This window comes from Varanus komodoensis, unplaced genomic scaffold (genome assembly GCF_004798865.1).
Source record: "Varanus komodoensis strain SLA01 unplaced genomic scaffold, ASM479886v1 scaffold13_1, whole genome shotgun sequence".
NCBI lineage: Eukaryota > Metazoa > Chordata > Lepidosauria > Squamata > Varanidae > Varanus > Varanus komodoensis.
The window spans coordinates 3,610,666-3,630,212 of record NW_025335408.1 but is presented as its reverse complement, the minus strand read 5'-3'; the positions used below and the strand labels follow the sequence as shown (position 1 = coordinate 3,630,212).

The 19,547-nt window shown below is 40.5% G+C and overlaps 1 protein-coding gene across 1 annotated transcript in view; it reads right to left on the bottom strand.

Annotated features, from left to right (window-relative positions):
* Positions 1–19,547, bottom strand: part of SLC38A1 (solute carrier family 38 member 1) — a 50,777-nt gene that overhangs the window by 15,274 nt on the left and 15,956 nt on the right. The window contains exons 3-6 of the mRNA XM_044423083.1: positions 14,638–14,713; positions 13,593–13,708; positions 2,348–2,421; positions 779–871 (exon numbers count right to left, since the gene is read on the bottom strand). Coding sequence (XP_044279018.1) covers positions 779–871; positions 2,348–2,421; positions 13,593–13,708; positions 14,638–14,713 — 359 coding nt within the window. The remainder of the gene's footprint in view (positions 1–778; positions 872–2,347; positions 2,422–13,592; positions 13,709–14,637; positions 14,714–19,547) is intronic.

The window sequence follows — 19,547 nt, the reverse complement described above, 5'->3', positions numbered from 1 at the left end:
CTTGATGTCCAAACTAGGAAGCAGTGGTTTAAGTACTACTTACAAACCAGAATTGCAAGCAAGATTCAAGCTAGCCTTTGTAATCCTCATTTGCAGGAGCACTAACGCAACAGCTTCCTAGTTTCCGCAGCACTGGAAACAAATGAGAGGCAAGAGGAGACGAAGCTCAAGCTCCCTTTGGACCTGAAGATTATGTCTATCCCTGACCTCTGTGTAGTTCAGTTTGACTCTCACAGGTATGTATTTTGAGCTGTTCATCTCTTAAAAATACACTTGAACACTTCCCCCTAGGTGTATTTTGAAGAGATAAGAAAAATAATTAATCACATAGCACATGTTTCATATTCAAGAATCATAGCTATAAACAAAATGAAGTCCCCTGAAGTAGCTTTCAGCCACAATGACCTTCGAACATTACCCCAAGATAGTCCTATAACAAACACGTGCTAGGGCCAGCACAATCCCAGTATTGTGGGATTGTGGACAGTATTAACGTGAGCTATACTAGGTGATGGGTCCTAAAAGCACTGGCCAGGCTTCATCTTGCCCTGAAACACACTGTACTCCCTTTATCAAAAACAAGACATATGGAATAAGACAAGAGGTTAGTCCAATTAAGCAAGACAATTAAGAACAGCTGCTTCACTGAAAAAAGTACACCCCAACAAATATTTATTTTAATGCAGGGAGTATTTTAGTTCAGCCAAGTACTAAAAAGACTAAACATTACAAATACACAAATCATTTATTCCCCCCGCCCTTTGCCCTCTTTATTTACCTCCCACGTTCTGAAGAGATGTCGCTCCAAAAACAATCACCTTTCCTGGGGTGCCAAAGACTTGCTCACCAAGTTTTTCATAAACCATGCAACCTGATCAAACCAATTTGAAGAAGAGTTGAACATTAATCGTGACCATGTAGAATGAAGTCATTTACAATTCTTGCACATTCAGCAAATTCCCTCCTTCATGCTAACGTTTCCACTTCCTAGGTGACAAACAGTACATGGATTAAGACAAACACCTGGGTTAAGAGCAGCTCCTTTACAGGTGTTTTCTCACAGGGCCTTTTCTTGTTCTTCTCATAGGGCTTTTACTTTTTTGCCTTTCTATATGTTCCATTACACAACCACCAGGTGGCAGTGTGGTATAGTGGAATAGTAGAATTGCAAGCACTTCTCTTAGCATGATTTCCATACTTTTCTTGGCCTAAAAAAGAGCCCTGGAAGTGGTTGCAAAGCACAGGAGAGGTCTTGGAAAATGAGATCATGTAAAGCATTTGTAAAAAACCACTTCTGTAAGGGAGGAATCATGAGCGCTCAGTAAATGCTGTATCTAGAGAAGCCTATTTGTTCTCCAACAACAAAAGTGGAGAGCACAAAAACAGTGAGGGGGTGGTGGTGGATGCAGAATACTCATTTCCTCCTGTTCATGTGATTCTAAGAGCATGGAGGACAGGAAGCCCAAATCAGGCTTTAGAAAGGAAGAGTTCCAAACAACAAAGTCATTGTGACTTCAGGATCTATTTCATCCTGACCCTGGGTATTCATAATGCTTACACTTGAACTTCTCAACTTCTTTACTAGGAATAAGATTCAACAAACAATCAAAATGAAAAGAGCTCATGTCCATGAATAGGTATTCTAATTCTAGAGGAACACAAACATTATCTCCCACCTGATCACAAACATTTATAATGTTGTTTTTGCAAGCCTGTGTAAAAAATAGACTAGGCTTAAAGGGTCCCATAACATTTCACAGTGCAGCCACAGGATATAAGAAAAACACTGCTAGGTGAGACCAGTGGTCCATCAAGTTCAACATCCTGTTTCTGATAGAAACCAAGCAGATGCTTTTTGGAAACCCACAGAGACCTGAACAAGAAGCTCTTGCTTGTTGCTGAATTCTAGAAGTTATATTCAGCAGCATACTGAACAGAAAACTTGAAAAGAAGATCTCTATCTTGCTGGGGTCCCAACATGGTGTTCCTAAGCACCAATGTACCTTCAAGAGCTACCTTCTTCTTCCCTCACTGTTGATTCTAACTTCTTTAATGTATTTTCCACAAAATGTACAAACCATTTCACTGGTGGGGAATAAATTAAAACACAAAATACAAAACATTCCACTTATAAATGGGTGCTGAGCCCCAGTTTCTATTCTATTCCCCAAACATTTTCTACTCTGGTCCTCTGACTATTTTGACTGGGCAATGGTAATGGAAGGAGAGGAGGGAACACTTTTGATGGCTCTTTCCCTTATGACTAACGTAGGGAAGGGGAAAGCTCAGAACCTTTCTTCTCTCCCTTTCACTACTATTGAATTAATACCACATTCTTAGAAATTACCTGTTTCCTTTGAACATATTAACAGCAAGTTTATTGAATAAATAGAAAGCAGTGTCACTGAAATCAAAAGTAACCTATAGGAAAGAGATAAGAAAAAAAAGAATTCTTGTCATTGTGGTAAGCCAAATGATTGCATGCCACTAAAAGTGGGATACTGACTGAAATATTAGTTTGCTTTAAAATCATAAGTGACTTCTTTGTGGGAGCATCAAATGTGTGCCTTTTGCCTTCTCAAAACCTCAGTGAGAAATCAAACAGGACAAATATCTTAAAACTTGCATGTTCACAACTCAACATTTAGAGCTTGTTCAAACAATTACAGTTTGTAAAAAGACCCAAATCAATTATGTGGCTACTTCCTCTCAATGAAATTGGCATGATGGAATCTTATGCATGCTTGTTCAGAAGTAAATCCCATGGGCTTAATCCCAGGTAAGTGGGTACAGGATTCCAACCTATGTGATTTTGAGAAACTTGGAGAAATTGGTGATTCTCTTATTTAATTTTTGCAATCCTCAATAGGCAACATAAACACTGTCAGCTCTAGAAGTCTGGCTGAACCATTTTCACTGAACTTTTTGGGAAAACCATGTTTTTTAGAAGTCAGTGAAGAAACTGATGTGATCTATCATTCTAAACAACTACTTCTAAAGTTAAATCCAATGTTAGTTTCTACTTGAGCTGTATGAAATAAAGTATTTTTTAACAGGAAGGGAAACTGAATTACAATGCATTTCCTTATGTAATTCAGAACTGTTCCAACAGGGCTTACTTCATGTATGCATAAAATTGCAATCTCAGAGATGAATTCAATAATTATGATTTTTAATTATGTTTGTAATTAAAATGATGCTAATTTGAAGATCCAGCTTGCCAATATTGTTATAGATAAAAGTTAGGGATGTGTAAAGAAATTTGTTCCATCAAGATTTTTTTACGGATTTACCCGATCCGCACCTCCCGGAACCGAACGCGGAAACGGATGTAATTTGCGGTCGGAAATCCGTACATTTCCAGGCTTGCGATGCATTCTGCGAAAGGAAAAAATGCATTCGAGAACATGCACACATTTGAGAAATGTGCAAGAAACACTGCATACATTTCTAAAGTGCAGACAAACATGCTTTAGTGAATGGGGGCATGTGTCAATTAATGCTTCTATTTCAAAAATGTGCACAAAAATACATTTAGATTATTTGTTCACAAACCAAGATAAATTTGGCATGGGATGGAGTTGGAGCTGCACAAAAGAGAAAGTCCATCAAAACCTAAATAATGTGAAATAACTTTGTGTTACATGATAAAGACGGGATAGTGACAGTCACTTGAGAATCAGCAAGAGGAACGTTGTAAATTTCTCTTGCCATTGAGACGTTTTCCTCAAGGTTTCAGACTTTTGATTTGGCTGAAGAGCAAAAGCTATCTCAGCAGTAGTCCTGTGAAGGTGGCTTGCACAATTAAGACCAAGGAGACCATTTTAGATGGGACAGGGACGAAAACAGATGGCACAACATTCAAGCTTGAAATGTCATCCAATGAGGACCATGGTGAGGGTTAGGGTTCTAGTCTGCTGCTTGGATCAAGAGAAGATCTTGTAAGGATAAGGCAAAAAACAATGGTCATATTCCAAATAAAATAAACCATCTGCAACTGAACAAATACAGCATTGCATGATTTCTCAGAGATGTAGAGGGATGGCTAGAGTTAAGGGCAGGAATTACTCATACTTTGACATCACAACCATGAAAAAGAAAATGACTCATGTTAAGAATTTTGTTAAAAAGATGGTATACTTGGATCACTGAATCATTATCCATTATTTTCCTTGTGAAGCATTATAAATTCTTGCCATAAGCAAGACAAAGGCCTATGTTCTTTAAAACTGCATTAGTTAATAGGAAAAAAATTATTTTGTTTCCTCCCTTGCCTGCAAGATCCTCAGTGAAGTGGAAGAACATAAACCAAAACATTTATGGGACCATTTATAGGATTATGCTGTTAAATTAGTGCCTACGTCAGCAAACAATCCATGAAAAGGAAGCTATTGACTTCATAGTCTAGGATGTGATATTAGCCTAAAACCAGTGAAGGGCACAATCCTATGCTTGTTAAGATTTTTAAAAAGTCCTACAATTTACACTACATCCTAGCTAGGAAGCTGGAGGATGATGGGAGTTGCAGGACTTTTTTCCTGTTTAATTATGCATGCATTTGTCCCCTAAAGTGCTTACTTAACTTATTGCTCAGCAGCTAAATTTATTAGTTGACAATGTTTTTATCTATCTTTTAGATGGATGGTGCTAAATTTTAAACCAGAAATTGTTGCAATAGCCAAAATATCAAAAGTTAGCAAGACTCCAACCTTACATGTTGTTTTGTTAGAAAGGCCAACTGGGAAATAGTGTCTTAAAATGTAGTATATATTCTTTCCTGAGAGCAAAATACTTTGTGCCTAAATCTGGGATGGATTAGGAAATGTTATCCAACATATATTTTGCTTAATCCTGAGCCCCATAATGTTTAGATGGGGGATTTTAATGCCAAAATTGTTTCCTATTATTATAATGAGTTTTCCGGATTTATCTCATATCTAGGTTTAGCTGCCGGAACAGGATATCTGTACACTAACTGAAGGCAAGCGGAAAGATAAACTGGCTGATTTTTTAAAATTTAATTTTCAATGACAAGATCCTGTTTTGGCCTAACTATTTATCCATATGATTAACAACAGTATTTCGCTAATCATTATATCATTACATTGCATTTATATCACACCTTTTTCCTCTTCTACAGAATTCAAGACAGTTCCATGTTATTCTCAAGAGCTGAAATCCATTCTTTAATTGCAGTGAAGATAGCAAAGCCAATATAAATTATTTATCCATCACCTTCCTAAATATGGTATCAGAAATATTGCAGGCTTGTAACTGGTACATTTGAAAGACTTGCCCACATCAAATTTATCAGGGAAGAGCAATTTGTATTCTAAAAAGACGGATAATATAGTTGATCCATGTTTTGCTTTGCTTTATTTAATAACAACACAAATAAGGAAACCTGAGTCACCAAACTTTCTGGCTTTTGTGGATTTAATGGGAATCTCTGATCTGGTGGACGGGGACCAGTTGTGGGTCAAATTATGGTAGAATAAAATGCACACATTAATGTACATACTTGAAAATCCAGGTGGTTGGTTATCTGGCAGAATTCTAACTGGTAGAAAACTTAAGCAAGGAGGCCTTCTGGTGCAATTACATTTTTATGTAAATAGGATTGCAGAATTGCTAAAAAGTTACAGATGCCTGCCTCCCTGATCCATTTCAGGGGCTATAATTCCAGTGTTATTTGCATGTTGGGGCCATGGCCCTCCCCATTAGGCTAAGACTTTCATTGACACTGTAATTTTAGCAAGAAACTAACCAGGCCAAATGGAACCTGACCACATTCTGCCTTTCCATTGCACAGAACACTGGATTTGGTATACTGCCAAACTGTTTAAACATCTGAGGGTTCAGCTTAATGGATGTGCCTCTTGTGACAGGCAAAAGCTGCATTCTGACTCACCACCTCCACAACCATTCATGACGTTCTAAATGTTGAACATGACAGAGTTGTTTGGTGTCCCAGACAATCTGCATGGGAAAAGTCATCAGCCATATTTTCTGTGGAATTATACAGCATAAATGAACTAAAGGCATACAGTATCCATTTATGAGAACTCCTTTGGGCTTCCCAAGTAGTATGCCAGCTGCAATACTATTTGAAGGAAAGCTGGGGTTCCTTCTCTTAAGGTCTGAGCACAAAGAACAGTGCTCGTGGATTGGCTGAAGCTATGGCAGCAGCCCAAAACCAAACATGCTTACTTGATAACTGGGTTCCATAACCTGGAACAAGTACCACAAAAACTTTACAAACCAAGTATGATGAGTATGTGTGCACATGGGTTGCTGTGGCAGCTGGTTACAAAACAAGCCTCAGTGGCTTATTTAAACTGTGGCACAAACTGGGCACACCCTTTGCCTAACTACCTATTTAAGTGTAGCTTACCATGTCATCCAGACACAAACAGCATGGCTTGTCAAAGGGGGAAAACAATCCTCAGTTAACCCGAGTACTGCGTTATTTGAGGAGTATTTCCCTCAGTGTTGCCAAAGTTTGGATGACACTACAAACTGCCCAGGAGGATAATTTGGCGAATGGTGCTTGGCATGCACTGGCACATGCCCTGGTTTGGACAAGTCACTGTTACTGTATAACATTGACCATGCAAACTGGACAGGAAAGGGTCCTAGTAAGAAAAATCTTTAGAGATTTAAACACAAAGGCAAAGGCAAGAGTTGCATGCTCTTGTAATGATCTCTAGTCAATCTGTTGTACTTTGTACTCAAGCAAGGAAATTAATACATCTGTCAGATGTTGTAATGGCACTTTAGATAAGCATGATTCCTGTGGGAGTTGTCTAAGAAAAAATCCTCTTCTAAGGGGTATAACATGATTCCAGTAGCAGATAGATCATGGCAGCACTTGGATGTTAAGATTATTACAACAGGAACAAGACTGGATGTGCCCCAGCTCCATTTCTCCCTTTCTCTGCTCCACTGCAGCCCCAAGGAAGTGACTGAAAGTTTTCTCTTCCAGTTTCAACTAAGCACCATTTGCCATTGTGTCTGAACCAGGACCTGTGGTTAGTGTTACAAAAACAATTTAGGAAAACTAGGCAGTGTGCTAAATCTTGGTTTGAAGTTGACTTGGTAACTAACCAGTTTGTCTGACTTTGAAAATAACAACAGCAGGTAGCTGAAAATGAATGAAAGCACTCTCTGAAAATGATCTCTCCTCATGGCTACATCAGAAAAGTGAGGAGAAAGAAGTGGGGAGGGAATATTCCTGAAGCTTGTGATGTTGTGCTCATCCACAATTTAGCAAAATGTATGAACTTGTTCAGCTAATACTAAGTTCCTAAGTTGCTATCAGTTTTACTCAGAGAGTAAAAACAGGCTGTGATGCTATATATTGCATAAGAGTTTGCTCTTGGATATCTAATGGCCAAGCAGTTCTGTAAATAGGATATTTAGAACTGCTTAGTTATGCTTCTGCTTGGCTCATCAATATTTTACCTGGGCAGGAAGAAAAGAAAAGCCCAGCACTAGTGCTTGGCCACAGATGCTCATGAAAAAGCCCGAAACAATAAATTCTAAAGATGATAACAAAGCATCTAGTGTTAAAGCCCTAATGGCCTTGCAGGATGGTTTTGCAGAAGTAAAACGTTATAATCTAATCTGCTGTACTTTCCTGCCCTTACAAGCTCTCACAGGTTGCTGTGTGTGCAAACTTGGTTTTTTTCCATGGCTTCCAATAAAGAAGCATGAAAAGACTGTTTGTTATATGGGTTGCGGTTGAGACACACAGACTACTGCCAGTACCATCCCATGGAGTGGTATGAAAATATGAACAGCACTGGCTTTCTGCAAATTCAAAACATTCACAGGGCAGCCAAGAAAATTCTGCAGTGCCCAGATATGTCTCATGTTTCATATATTAAACCAGGCTAACAAAAGCATTTTTGTCAAAGTCCCCTCTTAAAAAAAATCTGGGAAACTAATTCTGCCTTAGAATAGGAATATGGAGTATTCTCCTTCATTTATTATCGAGTACTCCATAAATGGAAAGAGAAACATTGCACAAATGATATTGACACTTAATTGACACAAGTTTCCTTCAAACAGAATCCTGATCTTCTAGCATTTTCATCACTGATGTTCTGCTGTTCACATGTTTCTGAAGGATATTTACAAAGAACTAGATCTCACTTTCTGCTAGAAGCACAAAGGTGTTGCTTTTATTCTGCAAATGTTAAAAAGGCATCACACATATTAATGAGAACAAATAGGTCAGAAGAGGCTGTAGGGTTTGCAGAAGTTTGAAGTCGGCATTCATAAACTTGAGAGAACTTGAGATAACAGGGGCAACAACAATTAACAGGTTCAAGGCCGCTTTTTGAACATTTCATATTATTCTACTTTTTTATGAATTCTTTCAAAGTGGCACAGTTCTTTCTCATGCTGGAATGCACAGTAGGTTGCCAACATTTTAACCAGCCACCACAACGTTAGAAGGTAGGTTGCCAACATTTTAACCAGCCACCACAACGTTAGAAGTTGCTTTAAGTTTAGCTATCATCAGGTCACAGTACTTATCCATATGCTAGTCTTATCTGTAGATTTCTGTAGATCAAGCTACAGAAAAGGTAAATGCAAAAGCTAAGGTGGTTAGTAACATAGTAACTGGGTTTGCAAGACAGAAAACCCACTGTGGGCTCCTACCCATGATAGGTTGTTGTACTGTGTGAAACTAGCCTGGTTCCAGCAGTGTGGCTTGCTTCGAGGCAGCAGCCTACTCTGACAATCCACACCTTATTGGTAGGGCTTGTTGCGTCCATAATGGGTTCTTGTGTTGTTTGAACCAGTTGACAAATGACACTGTGGATGCCGGGGGTCAACTACCAAACCACTTGGCAAGGAGCAGCTGCCAGCGCTAACCACCCTACAAGTGCCAAAGTGCACTTCAGGACAGTTGGCACTGGTTTGCTATCCTCCCTGCTATGACTGAAGCTGTTTTCAGGTTGCTGGGACTTTCCACACTTCCACCTTCCACACTTCCACATTCCAAAAGACAGGGATCTCCAGATCAACAGCCAGTTTTTTTCTTCATCCCACTTTGACAGCCAAGTTGCACCATGAAGGGGCAGTCAGATCTGTTTTAAAATGCAAAATAGTTTTGTACACAATGTGCACAAACAGGTTTGCAATGGATAATTTCTGACTGGGCCATATCTATTTATTAATACAGCCTGCCTTTTTTCCATCAAGGAACCAAAGGCAGCTTACACAATCCTTCTATCCTCACAACAACCCTGTGAAGTAGGCTTGGGCTGACACTTTGTGACTGGTCCAAAGCCACCCAGTGAGCTTCATGGATGGTGGGGATTACAATCTGGATCTTCTGACTCCCAATCCATTTTGAGAGCTAGTGGGTTCCCTGGCATCTAGTCATTTGGAGCTGTCAGTGACTGTCAAAGCAGTACTCACAGAAGCTGGCTCTCAAGCCCAGAGATCTTCAGCTGTGGCGTAGTAGAAATGTAATAAATAATAATGATGGTGATCATAATGATAATGATGATAAAGCCAGCTTTCACAATTTCTGGAAAAGGTGAGGGGAAGCCATGGCAAACCAAACTGACTCACCATCACATCAGGTCAGTTCAGTCCTGCCATGGCATCCCTTGAGAGATTCAGACTAGGAGGAGGAGGTGGACAACCCATCGTGAACCTGATCGCCTCTGGTGCTCGGAGCCTGTGTGCAGAGCAACCTCTCCACCGTGGCTGTTGGAGACATACCAATGTGCCCACTGTCTGAACCGGCTGAAGCAGGTCACCTGGAGCTAATTGTCTGACAGGCCTGCTTCCCGCGGCTTATGTCAGATGACCTGAATGAATTCTCATTTCTCTGCCTTCTACTAATCTATACAGCTTCAGGGGTCAAGAGGCAGAAAGCACAGGACAAAGAAATAACCTTTTCCTCCTGCTGTTCTGTCTCTTCCAATCTTCCCCTTTCCCCTCAAATAGTTCCAAGGCAGTCATGAATCACAGGATACAAGGATGAAAGCAGAGGAGTACAGGGGGAAAATGCAGGAAACCCATGTCCTCCCACTGGGCTAGTTTGCATTGCACAAAAATCCCCTTGTGGGGTGCTTGATGCATGCTCGCTGCCATTTTGACAATGCAAGCTCCAGTCATAGCCTGTCACATGATCTGAATCTGGGTAGCAGGAGTTATTTGAGGGTTAAACTACCATTGCATAACCCAGGTTATTTAACTGTCAAATAATCCCCACAGACTGGGTTTGGATGATGCAGCGAGACACAGTAACTCCCTAGCAGGGCTCCCACAGTCACACTGGGAAAACCAGTGCTGCATGGTGGTCACAATGCTGGACCAGGGCTGGATCTGGGAGATCCATGTTCTCAACCTCCATCCACCATGAAGCTCAGTGGATTACTTTGGGCCAGCTACTCACTCTCAGCCCAAAATATTCCACAGAGATGTTTTTGTGAGGATAAAAATGGAATGGAGAACTATGAAAACCACCTTGAGTTCCTTGGGAGAAGGAAAAAGGTGAGATATAAATGCAAACACATGCCCTAAGGATCAACTAACCCACGGTGAGCTGTCACTCACTGGCTGGGTTCACACAACATGGCAAACAACCCACGCTGTTTCTTTGGTATGCAAATGTTTACTTGAATTGACCAGCCAGATGATCATGTGAGATACCCAGGCAGAGCAGTTCCCAAACCCCCTGCTCCAACCTCCCAACCTCACCTCACATCTGAGCAAGCAAAATCCCCATCCTTTCCCTATTCTTGCCTAAGGGCTGAAGCAGCCCTTTCCCGCTTGATCCAACCTGGGTCTGAGGCAGGTCTGCCCTTCCTCTCCTGAAAGAACCTGCGTGTCTGCCGTGCTGGCCGGCCACTCTGGCCCCCACAGAAATGTCACTGAATGAAAGCAAGCAGTTTCACTGGGATTCCCCCTTCTCTTTCCAATTTTCATGCTGCCTCCCTGTTTCCAAGTGTAAACACAATTCCAGGTGCGAGTTTGGCAGTGCAAGAACACCCACACTTCTTGAAAGCTAAAATATGAGCCTCTCTTCACGACAAAAGACACCTTTGATATCTCTTTGCCTCCAACTCAAGAACCAGGCTGGGTGGAAGAGAGAAGCATCCCATGCATTTGAAATAGCGTCCCACCATCATTAATAAGGTGTTTTGCCCAGGCAGGTGTCTTCCAGACTGTGTGAACCTGGGGAATGCTGCTCAGTACTTCAGGTGAGCACCAGGCGGAAAAAAGATCTCAGAAACTAACTTCTAAATTCCAAATCTCCTTTCAAATTCTTCTTAGACTGCAAAATTTTCTGCTAGACTGCGGGTTATCTTGAGTATCCTGGATCCCACGCTGAGATGAAGGAGATGCTTTGAAAAGTCTTTTTTCACCAACTGTAGCCCTGAGGTTGCTACACAGTGCACTAGCAAACATTGTTAACTGGAGCTTGCCTCAGAACAAGATTTTTAGAGTGTAAAAAATACCACAGATCCTAAAATCACATAAGCTTGGGATTCATCTTTATTTACGAAGTAGTTTAATGCTCCATCCTAACATGCAGAACTATTTGATACTTAACAACTCAGGACAATAAATCAGAATAAATAAAATGGTATTGCACAATTGAACTCCATTTTTAAATTTTTCCAGCTTAATACCATACTTAATGTGTGAAGCAGCAGCTAAAGGCACCAGGTGTCAAAGAAATGGAAGGGAGCTGTGCAAGAACACTATTTTACTCTTGCACAGCTACTGTTAATTGAAATGGGCTTGCAAAAAATGATGTTTCCCTGGATTAAACCCATACAAAACAATCTAATCAATGTTTGCTCAGAAGCTAAGTCCACCCATTTTAATAGGACTTGTTCCCAAGAAGTATGCACATGATCGCAGCTGTAATCTTATGTTCTGAACAGTTTTTAAAAATCTCATTTACTTAAAAATACAAAATACCTCTGTGTGCAGTTTGAACTATTTTTATTCATTTTAGGGCTGAGGCAGGGGATGGCACTGGTCCATTTTAATCTATAAAATCTGTCAAGTTTATGAGAGACCTCTTTTTCAGGGAAGCCAAAGAACTTTGCTCATAGTGATTTTTTTAGACACTGAAGTCACTGTTATGTTCCTTCTCACTTTCTTTGGCACTTCTGGAAGATTGAAATAATCTGTTTTTATCACCTCAAGAAATTCAATCTTAAATGTTCACCAAGCAATTAAAACTTCTCAGGTTTTCTTCTTCGGCTGTTGCTGCTGCTGCTAAAACAAAGCAACTGATGAAGAAACTGATGTTTTAGTTTAGACAGCTTCTTTCCAAAATAATGAGCTGGGGTCTACCAATGCTCCATAGAAACTGTATGAGCAAATGACCAAAACAAGAACAGTGGGTACTGATGGAATGTGCCAGCAATAAGTTATGTGTTGGAGCAGCATTTCCCAATCTAATGCTTCCCAGAGATATTAAACTAGAGTACACATCAACCCCAGCCAACATGGCCAAGAATTGACTTACAGTATTCCCAGCATTCAAATATGCAGATGTATCTCAATACATTTTTCCTGATTAGGATGGGCATGCAGATGGTGCTCATGGTACAGCACATGCTTTGCATCCAGAAGGACCCAAGTTCAATACCTGGCAACTACAGGTGGGGCTACAAAAACTCCCACCTGAAACCCTGGAGAGGTGCCACCAGTTCATATAGACAGTGGACTGGCATCTAATTCATTATAGAGCAGGCTTTAGGTACCTATGTTTTAAAACAACATAATGGAGCGTGTTATATTGGAAACTCAGGAAAATGGACGCCTTTATTTGTCTTACCAGAGAGGAGCAAACAGTGTTTGAGAATCAAATGCTCTGTTTTAGAGACTTGCCTCACCAAAGTCCCACCATTTCTACCAATGTAAGAAGAGTCATACTGAATCAGCAGCAGGTCCATCTAGTCCAGCATTCTGTTCAAACACTGGCCAATCACATGCCTATGGAAAACTCACATGACCAAGTAGCCTTCCACCTATGTTCTCCAGAAACTGGAGCTGTGATTTACTAAGCCATGTAAATGTCAGGTTCTAGAAGCAGATGTCAAGGGAATCAGCACAGTGACATTTAATACTACGTTTATTCTTTGAAACCTAAAGTAATGTTAACTTGAACCATTTGTGCTTATCAAGAAACAGTGCTTATCATCCTTCATATAATGCTACTTATGAGAACAGTCCAACACCTGAAGCAAATAAAAGGTTACAATCTCCAAAGCTGAGCCGTAGCTACAGAAGATGCAGTCATAAGATGTACCAGGGAAGAACATGCCACACTGTTTGGGGTTCCATGCATCTTTCTCTCATGCATAATGGTTCACAGGATCAAATTATAAGTTCTAGTAAGACTGTATGGCTTTCCAGATATTGTTTGTCAAAAACTTCCATCTTTCTTGACCACTGGCCATACTAACTGATGGAAGTAGACCAGGGATGGGAACTCAAAAGGCCCACTGCATTTATTAAAATGTGTGACTTGAGCATGCACATTTGTAGCCCATCCAAATTAATGATGTCTGCTTCAACATGAAAACGCCAATGTGACTTACGAAAAGAGCAGGATTCCTGTGTTGGCCAGTGCATAAGCGAGGCCTAATATTCCACTGCCCATGATGGCATTGCTGAGATTGAAGACAGACATTCCCAGGGATGTCGTTCCTGCAATCTGTAAAGAGTTAGTGAGAGAGAGGGAGAAAGAGAGAGGATAAAAATAGTTCCAAAAGCTATAGCACATTTTTAATTCTAAGTTTTATTTTCAAGTTGTTTCACCTGCATCCTTGAAGGATGTTTTTTCATCCTTCGTCTTGAGTCTGATATTTGGTTAGTTGTCTGCCAAAGTTGTTGTTGTTGTTGTTGTTATTATTATAACATTTCTATGCCGCCCCTTGCCGAAACCTCGGGGCGGCTTACAACATGATAAAATACATTGAAATACAATAGTACATAATAAATTACCATTAAATACAAAAATAAGTTCAGTGGCAGCAGAGGAATTATGGACAACTGAAAGACAGTGATGGCATAGGAACAGAACTGCATGACAAGAGGAGGTTACATATCCATGCTGGCCAGTAAAGATTCCACCCCCCCTCCCACTGCCTAACACTTGTAATGTTTCACAAGGTGTCCCTACAAGTAGAACATTAGCATGGAAAGTTATTTGTATAGTAGATGTCAGGCATATGTACTATACTGGCTCGGAGACTCATTTACCTTCCCAACTGAATTTCAGTCTCTTCCCTGGCTCAATTGCAGTTGGGACTAGCCTCAGCCACAAATAGTCTGTGCCATTTATTGGGAGAGACACACCATTAGTCAAAGCTCCATGCTTACACAGAGCTCTTCTATGAGCAGGGGTTTCTCATTCATTTCAGTGGAATTGGTACAAAATTAGAGACTGGGGGAGTGGAAACATGAACACGATCTTGAGCTTCTTGGAGGGGAGGTAGGGATATAAATGTAATAAATAAATAAATATGGGCAAGCTGTCCAATAAATATGGAGTGGCTTCTGCTTCCTGCTTCCTGATGAAACAGACATGGATCACCTACATGCACATGAGGTTAGAGTGGATATCTCAGAAGGACAACCTACATATTCATCGCATTTTTTCTTTTCCAGGTGGCTGTTGGTTAGACTTCTTCTGCTCTCCCGGTCTGCAATGAACTTGCTGGGGGGACAAAAACACACCACACAATAGGATTGTCTTCAGCATGATAATACCACATAGCAGCAACAAGGCATTAGTGCTATATATGATCTGAGTTATTGATTTTTCTGCCATTCCAGCATCGGTTTGTACTGTTTCAGTGAAGCTGCCTTGAACAGCATTATATGAAAAAGTGGGGCAGAAGTAAATGAGTTATACAGATGCAACATGAGCTGATACATAAGAAATGATTCACAGAGTGGAACCAGCATGAACAATTTAAGTCTGAAATACACACACACACAGAGTCATATACAGCTTTCCTGTAGGAAAACTTTTTCCCCATGGCTTTTTTACAAGAGAAGAAGTCTTCCCCAGGCCATTTTCCTGTCTGGAATTTTAAATAGTCACTCCCCGCTCCCCAGTAAAATAAACGTTCATATACTTGAACTCATATAAAAAGGGTCGCCCAGTGAAACTCATCTGCAGCGACAGTGGCAGTGACAAAAGAAGCATCTCACAAAACATGCCCAATTCTTTTCAGTCTTCCCTTAATGCATTCAGTGAACCCTTGCAAGGGAGAGTGGAACTGCACTCGTGGGCGCCCTGGCCCATACTTATGCATTCAGCAAAGGATGTGGAACGTGGCTCTGTGCCCATTTGCACACCGAGGAGCTTCCACATGGCTGCGAATCCAGAATGCACAGAAAAAGATGAGGACAGACTTGTGCTGCTACTGCTCAGATTATCCCAGAATTTTGGATGTTACACAGGATTTTGAGAGGCGATCCTATTACATCACAGGCACATCCTTTTCTGCTATGTCTGACGGGGTGACTTATCACCTTCCTTCTAGAGAAAGCTGCTCAAGGTGTATGGCAAGAATCTTAAAGGACATTCCTTCCATCCTTTGGCTTCATCTTTGAACCCTCATCCACTAGTAAAATTAAGTCTAACTGTGTGTAAGGCCACATGGCGCACGCTCTTCTGCTTTTACTTTTGCCTTTAGTTTCTCTGCTTCTCTTGTTTCACTTCCCTTTCTATCGCTATATTGATTACAAGCTCCTCAAGGCAGGAACTTGTCCTTTTGCTTATGCGGAAAGGGAAGGTGCAAGTCAGTAGTTCCATAATGATTCCTCACTGCCTCAGCCTGCTCTTGCTGTCTCTTCTTCTCTCTTACATTCTCTCCAAGTCTCTTACAGTGCAGTCCTATGTTCATTTAGACAAAATAATGTCCTACACTTCCCAGCATTCCTCAGTCACCATGCCTGGCTAGGGCACACTGGGAGTTGTAGGACTGTTTTTTGTCTAAACATGCATAACATTGCACCCTGACATTCACCCTTCCTACAGTGGGTTTTTAGGAAGGGCTTACTCAAACTCTTTTGATGTTAAAGTGTGATGTGGAAAGCACAAATGAACTAACTGTATAATCAGGAAAATTACAATGGTACCAAGACACTTATTTTCATTCTTAAATGCTTACTGCTGCTCCCTGACATTTAAAAGTTTCTGTTTGCATTAGACAAAACAGGACTTCATCATTCCAATTTAGAACTGCAGAAGTTATAGGTCTGTATATGTAGTCTAGGAAAGCTGGAAATTAGACTTTATTATTTTGGTACACCAAAGGAACTATAACTAAATTTTCAAAATACAACCTTACCTTCTAGAAATCACAAAAAGCTCAACTGAAATTACTTGCTTTAAATTATATAGGTAAATGAAAATGAGTTCAGTTTACTACTTAACCTGAAGCTACAACAATAGATTTTTACAGTTCAAAATACTTAAAACACCAAAACACACCTCATACAAAGTGTTTGTGACATTAATGAAGTGTGCCATCATCACTGTTCATAAAGTGCTCAGTTTATCGCAGATTCTCAGAGCAATTTTGGATGTTTCACAAGATTTTTAGAGACAGTTCAACAGGAATAGCAGGTATATCCTGTTACCTATGGTCAATACAGCCCAGTAAATGTCAACTGAGCCTAGCAGCAGTTCTCATCTACAACATCACAGAAGAAGAATGTCCTAGTCTTTATATCCTTTGACGGATATGCTAAGGATTAAACCTTGAGCCTTATATATGTGCTCTAGAACACTTAGCCCTTTTCAGAAGGCACTTAATGAAACTTTGTTGACTCATCCACCCATTTAATGGTAAAAGAATAGTCCATGAAACTTGCAGATTGGAAGGAGTGATGCAAGATTGCATCAGATCCTTTTCTCAGTGCAAAAGGAAGCAGAGGCCTGGGGTCAGGGAAGAGGAAATGACATTACACAGTGCTAGGTTCTCTTAGCAACTTTTGAGAGTATAAATTCACACATCCAGATGTAACACTGGACTAGACAGATCTTCAGTGAGCTCCAGCTATGGGTGGGTGGTTGTTGATAATACAACTATGAGTCAGAAATCCTTGCAGATCGATTGCAAATTACTCAAAGATCAAACACTGCAACTAGATCCATCTTCTGCCCACCTTTACTCCTATGATACAGCCATATAAGTATTGATTGAGGACAGCCTGGTAAATGCATTTAATGACAGGTTACCTGCCGCCATTCATTACAATGATCACATGATGCAAATATAATAATGCATTTTTGGGCACAATGCTTTACACGCCAAAGAAGCTTGAAAGGGCTGCCTCCCAAAATACTTTAGCTTACAGCTCTTCTGCCACTTCACAAACCTTAGCAGGGGCATTCCAACCTTTTGGAATGGAGGGGGATTTGCAAAAGCCAGGAAACCACTAACTGATGGTCAGGGAAGAAGCATGTGGTGATTTGCAAACTCCAGAGGACTGGACTGAGGTACAAAGCGGGCTGGCTTTGGCTCATGGGCCTGAGATTCCATAACCCTGATGCACTCTTAACTGTATACATTAAATCCCACTGTATGTAGGAAAGAACTCACTTGGACTTACTTTTGAGTAGACATGCCCAGGCTTACATTTCATGTTTGACTGGGTCATATTAAATACAGTGGCCTCAATCCAAATAACAATGAAAACAGTTGAATGGAAGTGAGCCATGACTACGGTGCATCATTGGCTTCAGTGAAACTAAGAGCACAACCCTGTGCATTTTTACAAAGAAGCAAGTCCTACTGAATTTAGTGGAGCTTTCTTCATAATTATGGTGTTTAGGGCTGCGCAGGTGGAAACTCCAACTCTTTGCATGCTGCCTTAGAAGCAAGTCATGTATTCTTATTCCTAGATAATTGTACATAGAATTGCAGTGTCAGTTGTACATACCTTTAGCTGGATCGGGGCCTGTAAGTATAAGAAAAGGCAGCACAAAATAATTAAGATATTGGGCTTGATCCAGAAAACTGCAAGCTAAGTTCCACCTGCACAACTGAGTTTCCTGTTGCAGAACATTGCAGCCTTCAAGAACCCTATGTGATGGCAAATGTGAGACTGCAACAGGATGGGGAAATGTGAAGAAATCAGGTAGGGCTGCTCTGAGGATGTAAAACTTTCTCTCTGCTTGCTTAAGGCACCCTTGGATCCAAGCCAGGATATATTTCTAAGTACTCAACTTTGGCTAAAATCAAGGCATTTCATAAAATCAGATTCAATTAAATTTCTACAGCTACATTTCTCCCTTAAAAGCAACTTGTATGATCTGGGAATATAATAATAGGATTCTTCTACCAAATAAGTAAACAAAATGTTTAGCAATAGCTTTTATAACAATTCATAAAGCCAGAAAAACCCAGGACACAGGAGGAAAAATATAAGTATAGATTAGCTTGCCTAACTCAAATGTAATAAATAGCACCAGACCATCTGGGACTGTATTTTTCTGAATGCTGGTAGAGGAACACTTGTTGAATGGTCGTCTTACGCAGTCACTATAAAAAACTTCCTTGTGCCCATACAACAAGAATATCTAGCAGATACCATTCTTCCAACTCCTCTGAGTTGAAGACGTTTCTCATGGCATTGCTCATGCATGCAGTGCTCACATTCTGAAGAGGCACCGACTGAGCAATGTTGTCTCTCACACTCTTCGTGAACTTGTAAACTGAGTTCCTGCTTTAGAACAGGAGATGGTGCAATGAGCTATCAAAAGCAGATGGACCAGTCTTAATCTAACACAGACTTATCTGAAGGAGAATTCTCTGCACATACACGTGCCTGAACATGGATGCTTAGCTTATGGAAATATGGAGATGGGCATGATTTGTAACTTTTAAAACCCTCCCTGAATGTACCAGAATCTAAGTGTAAACCAACTTGAAGAATTCTGTAGGATGTGAATGCTGGTTCTCCTACATATGCACCAGGTCTAAGAAAAAGGGCACGGCACCATTTGATCTCTTTTGGTCAAAAATGCCAAAATGCCACCATTCTGATAACTGCAAAGTATTGTAGCTTATGATGTCCAACCCTGGGCAATTTGCAATTAAACTTAACCACAGTCTCTTCAAACAAGCCAAGTTCAAATCTAGTTTATGAAGGTGATTTAGGTATATAAAACACAGTTTAGATTAATCACAGTTTAGGGTTCAGATAGGATGCTAAACTCTGGTTAACCTAAAATGGAAATTTCCTCTTCTGATCCCCTCACAGCTGTGTGGGAGAATAAAAAGAAAGAGAACATGCAAACCAGAGTCTTTCTGTGGCTCATAACAGCATGCTTGGGTGGGCAGAAAATAGGCTGCCTTTACTGGTAGATCTCTGATTGTTCTAAAATAGATCTTCAGTCGTTTAACAACAGTGACAATTATATGACTGATTCCCCCCACCAGCCCCATCACACTACTGAATTTTAGCTTGGAGTAACTAGGTTTTGATGTGGCAAAAGCCTAGTTCAGTTCTGCTATTTCTGGGCTCAGTAT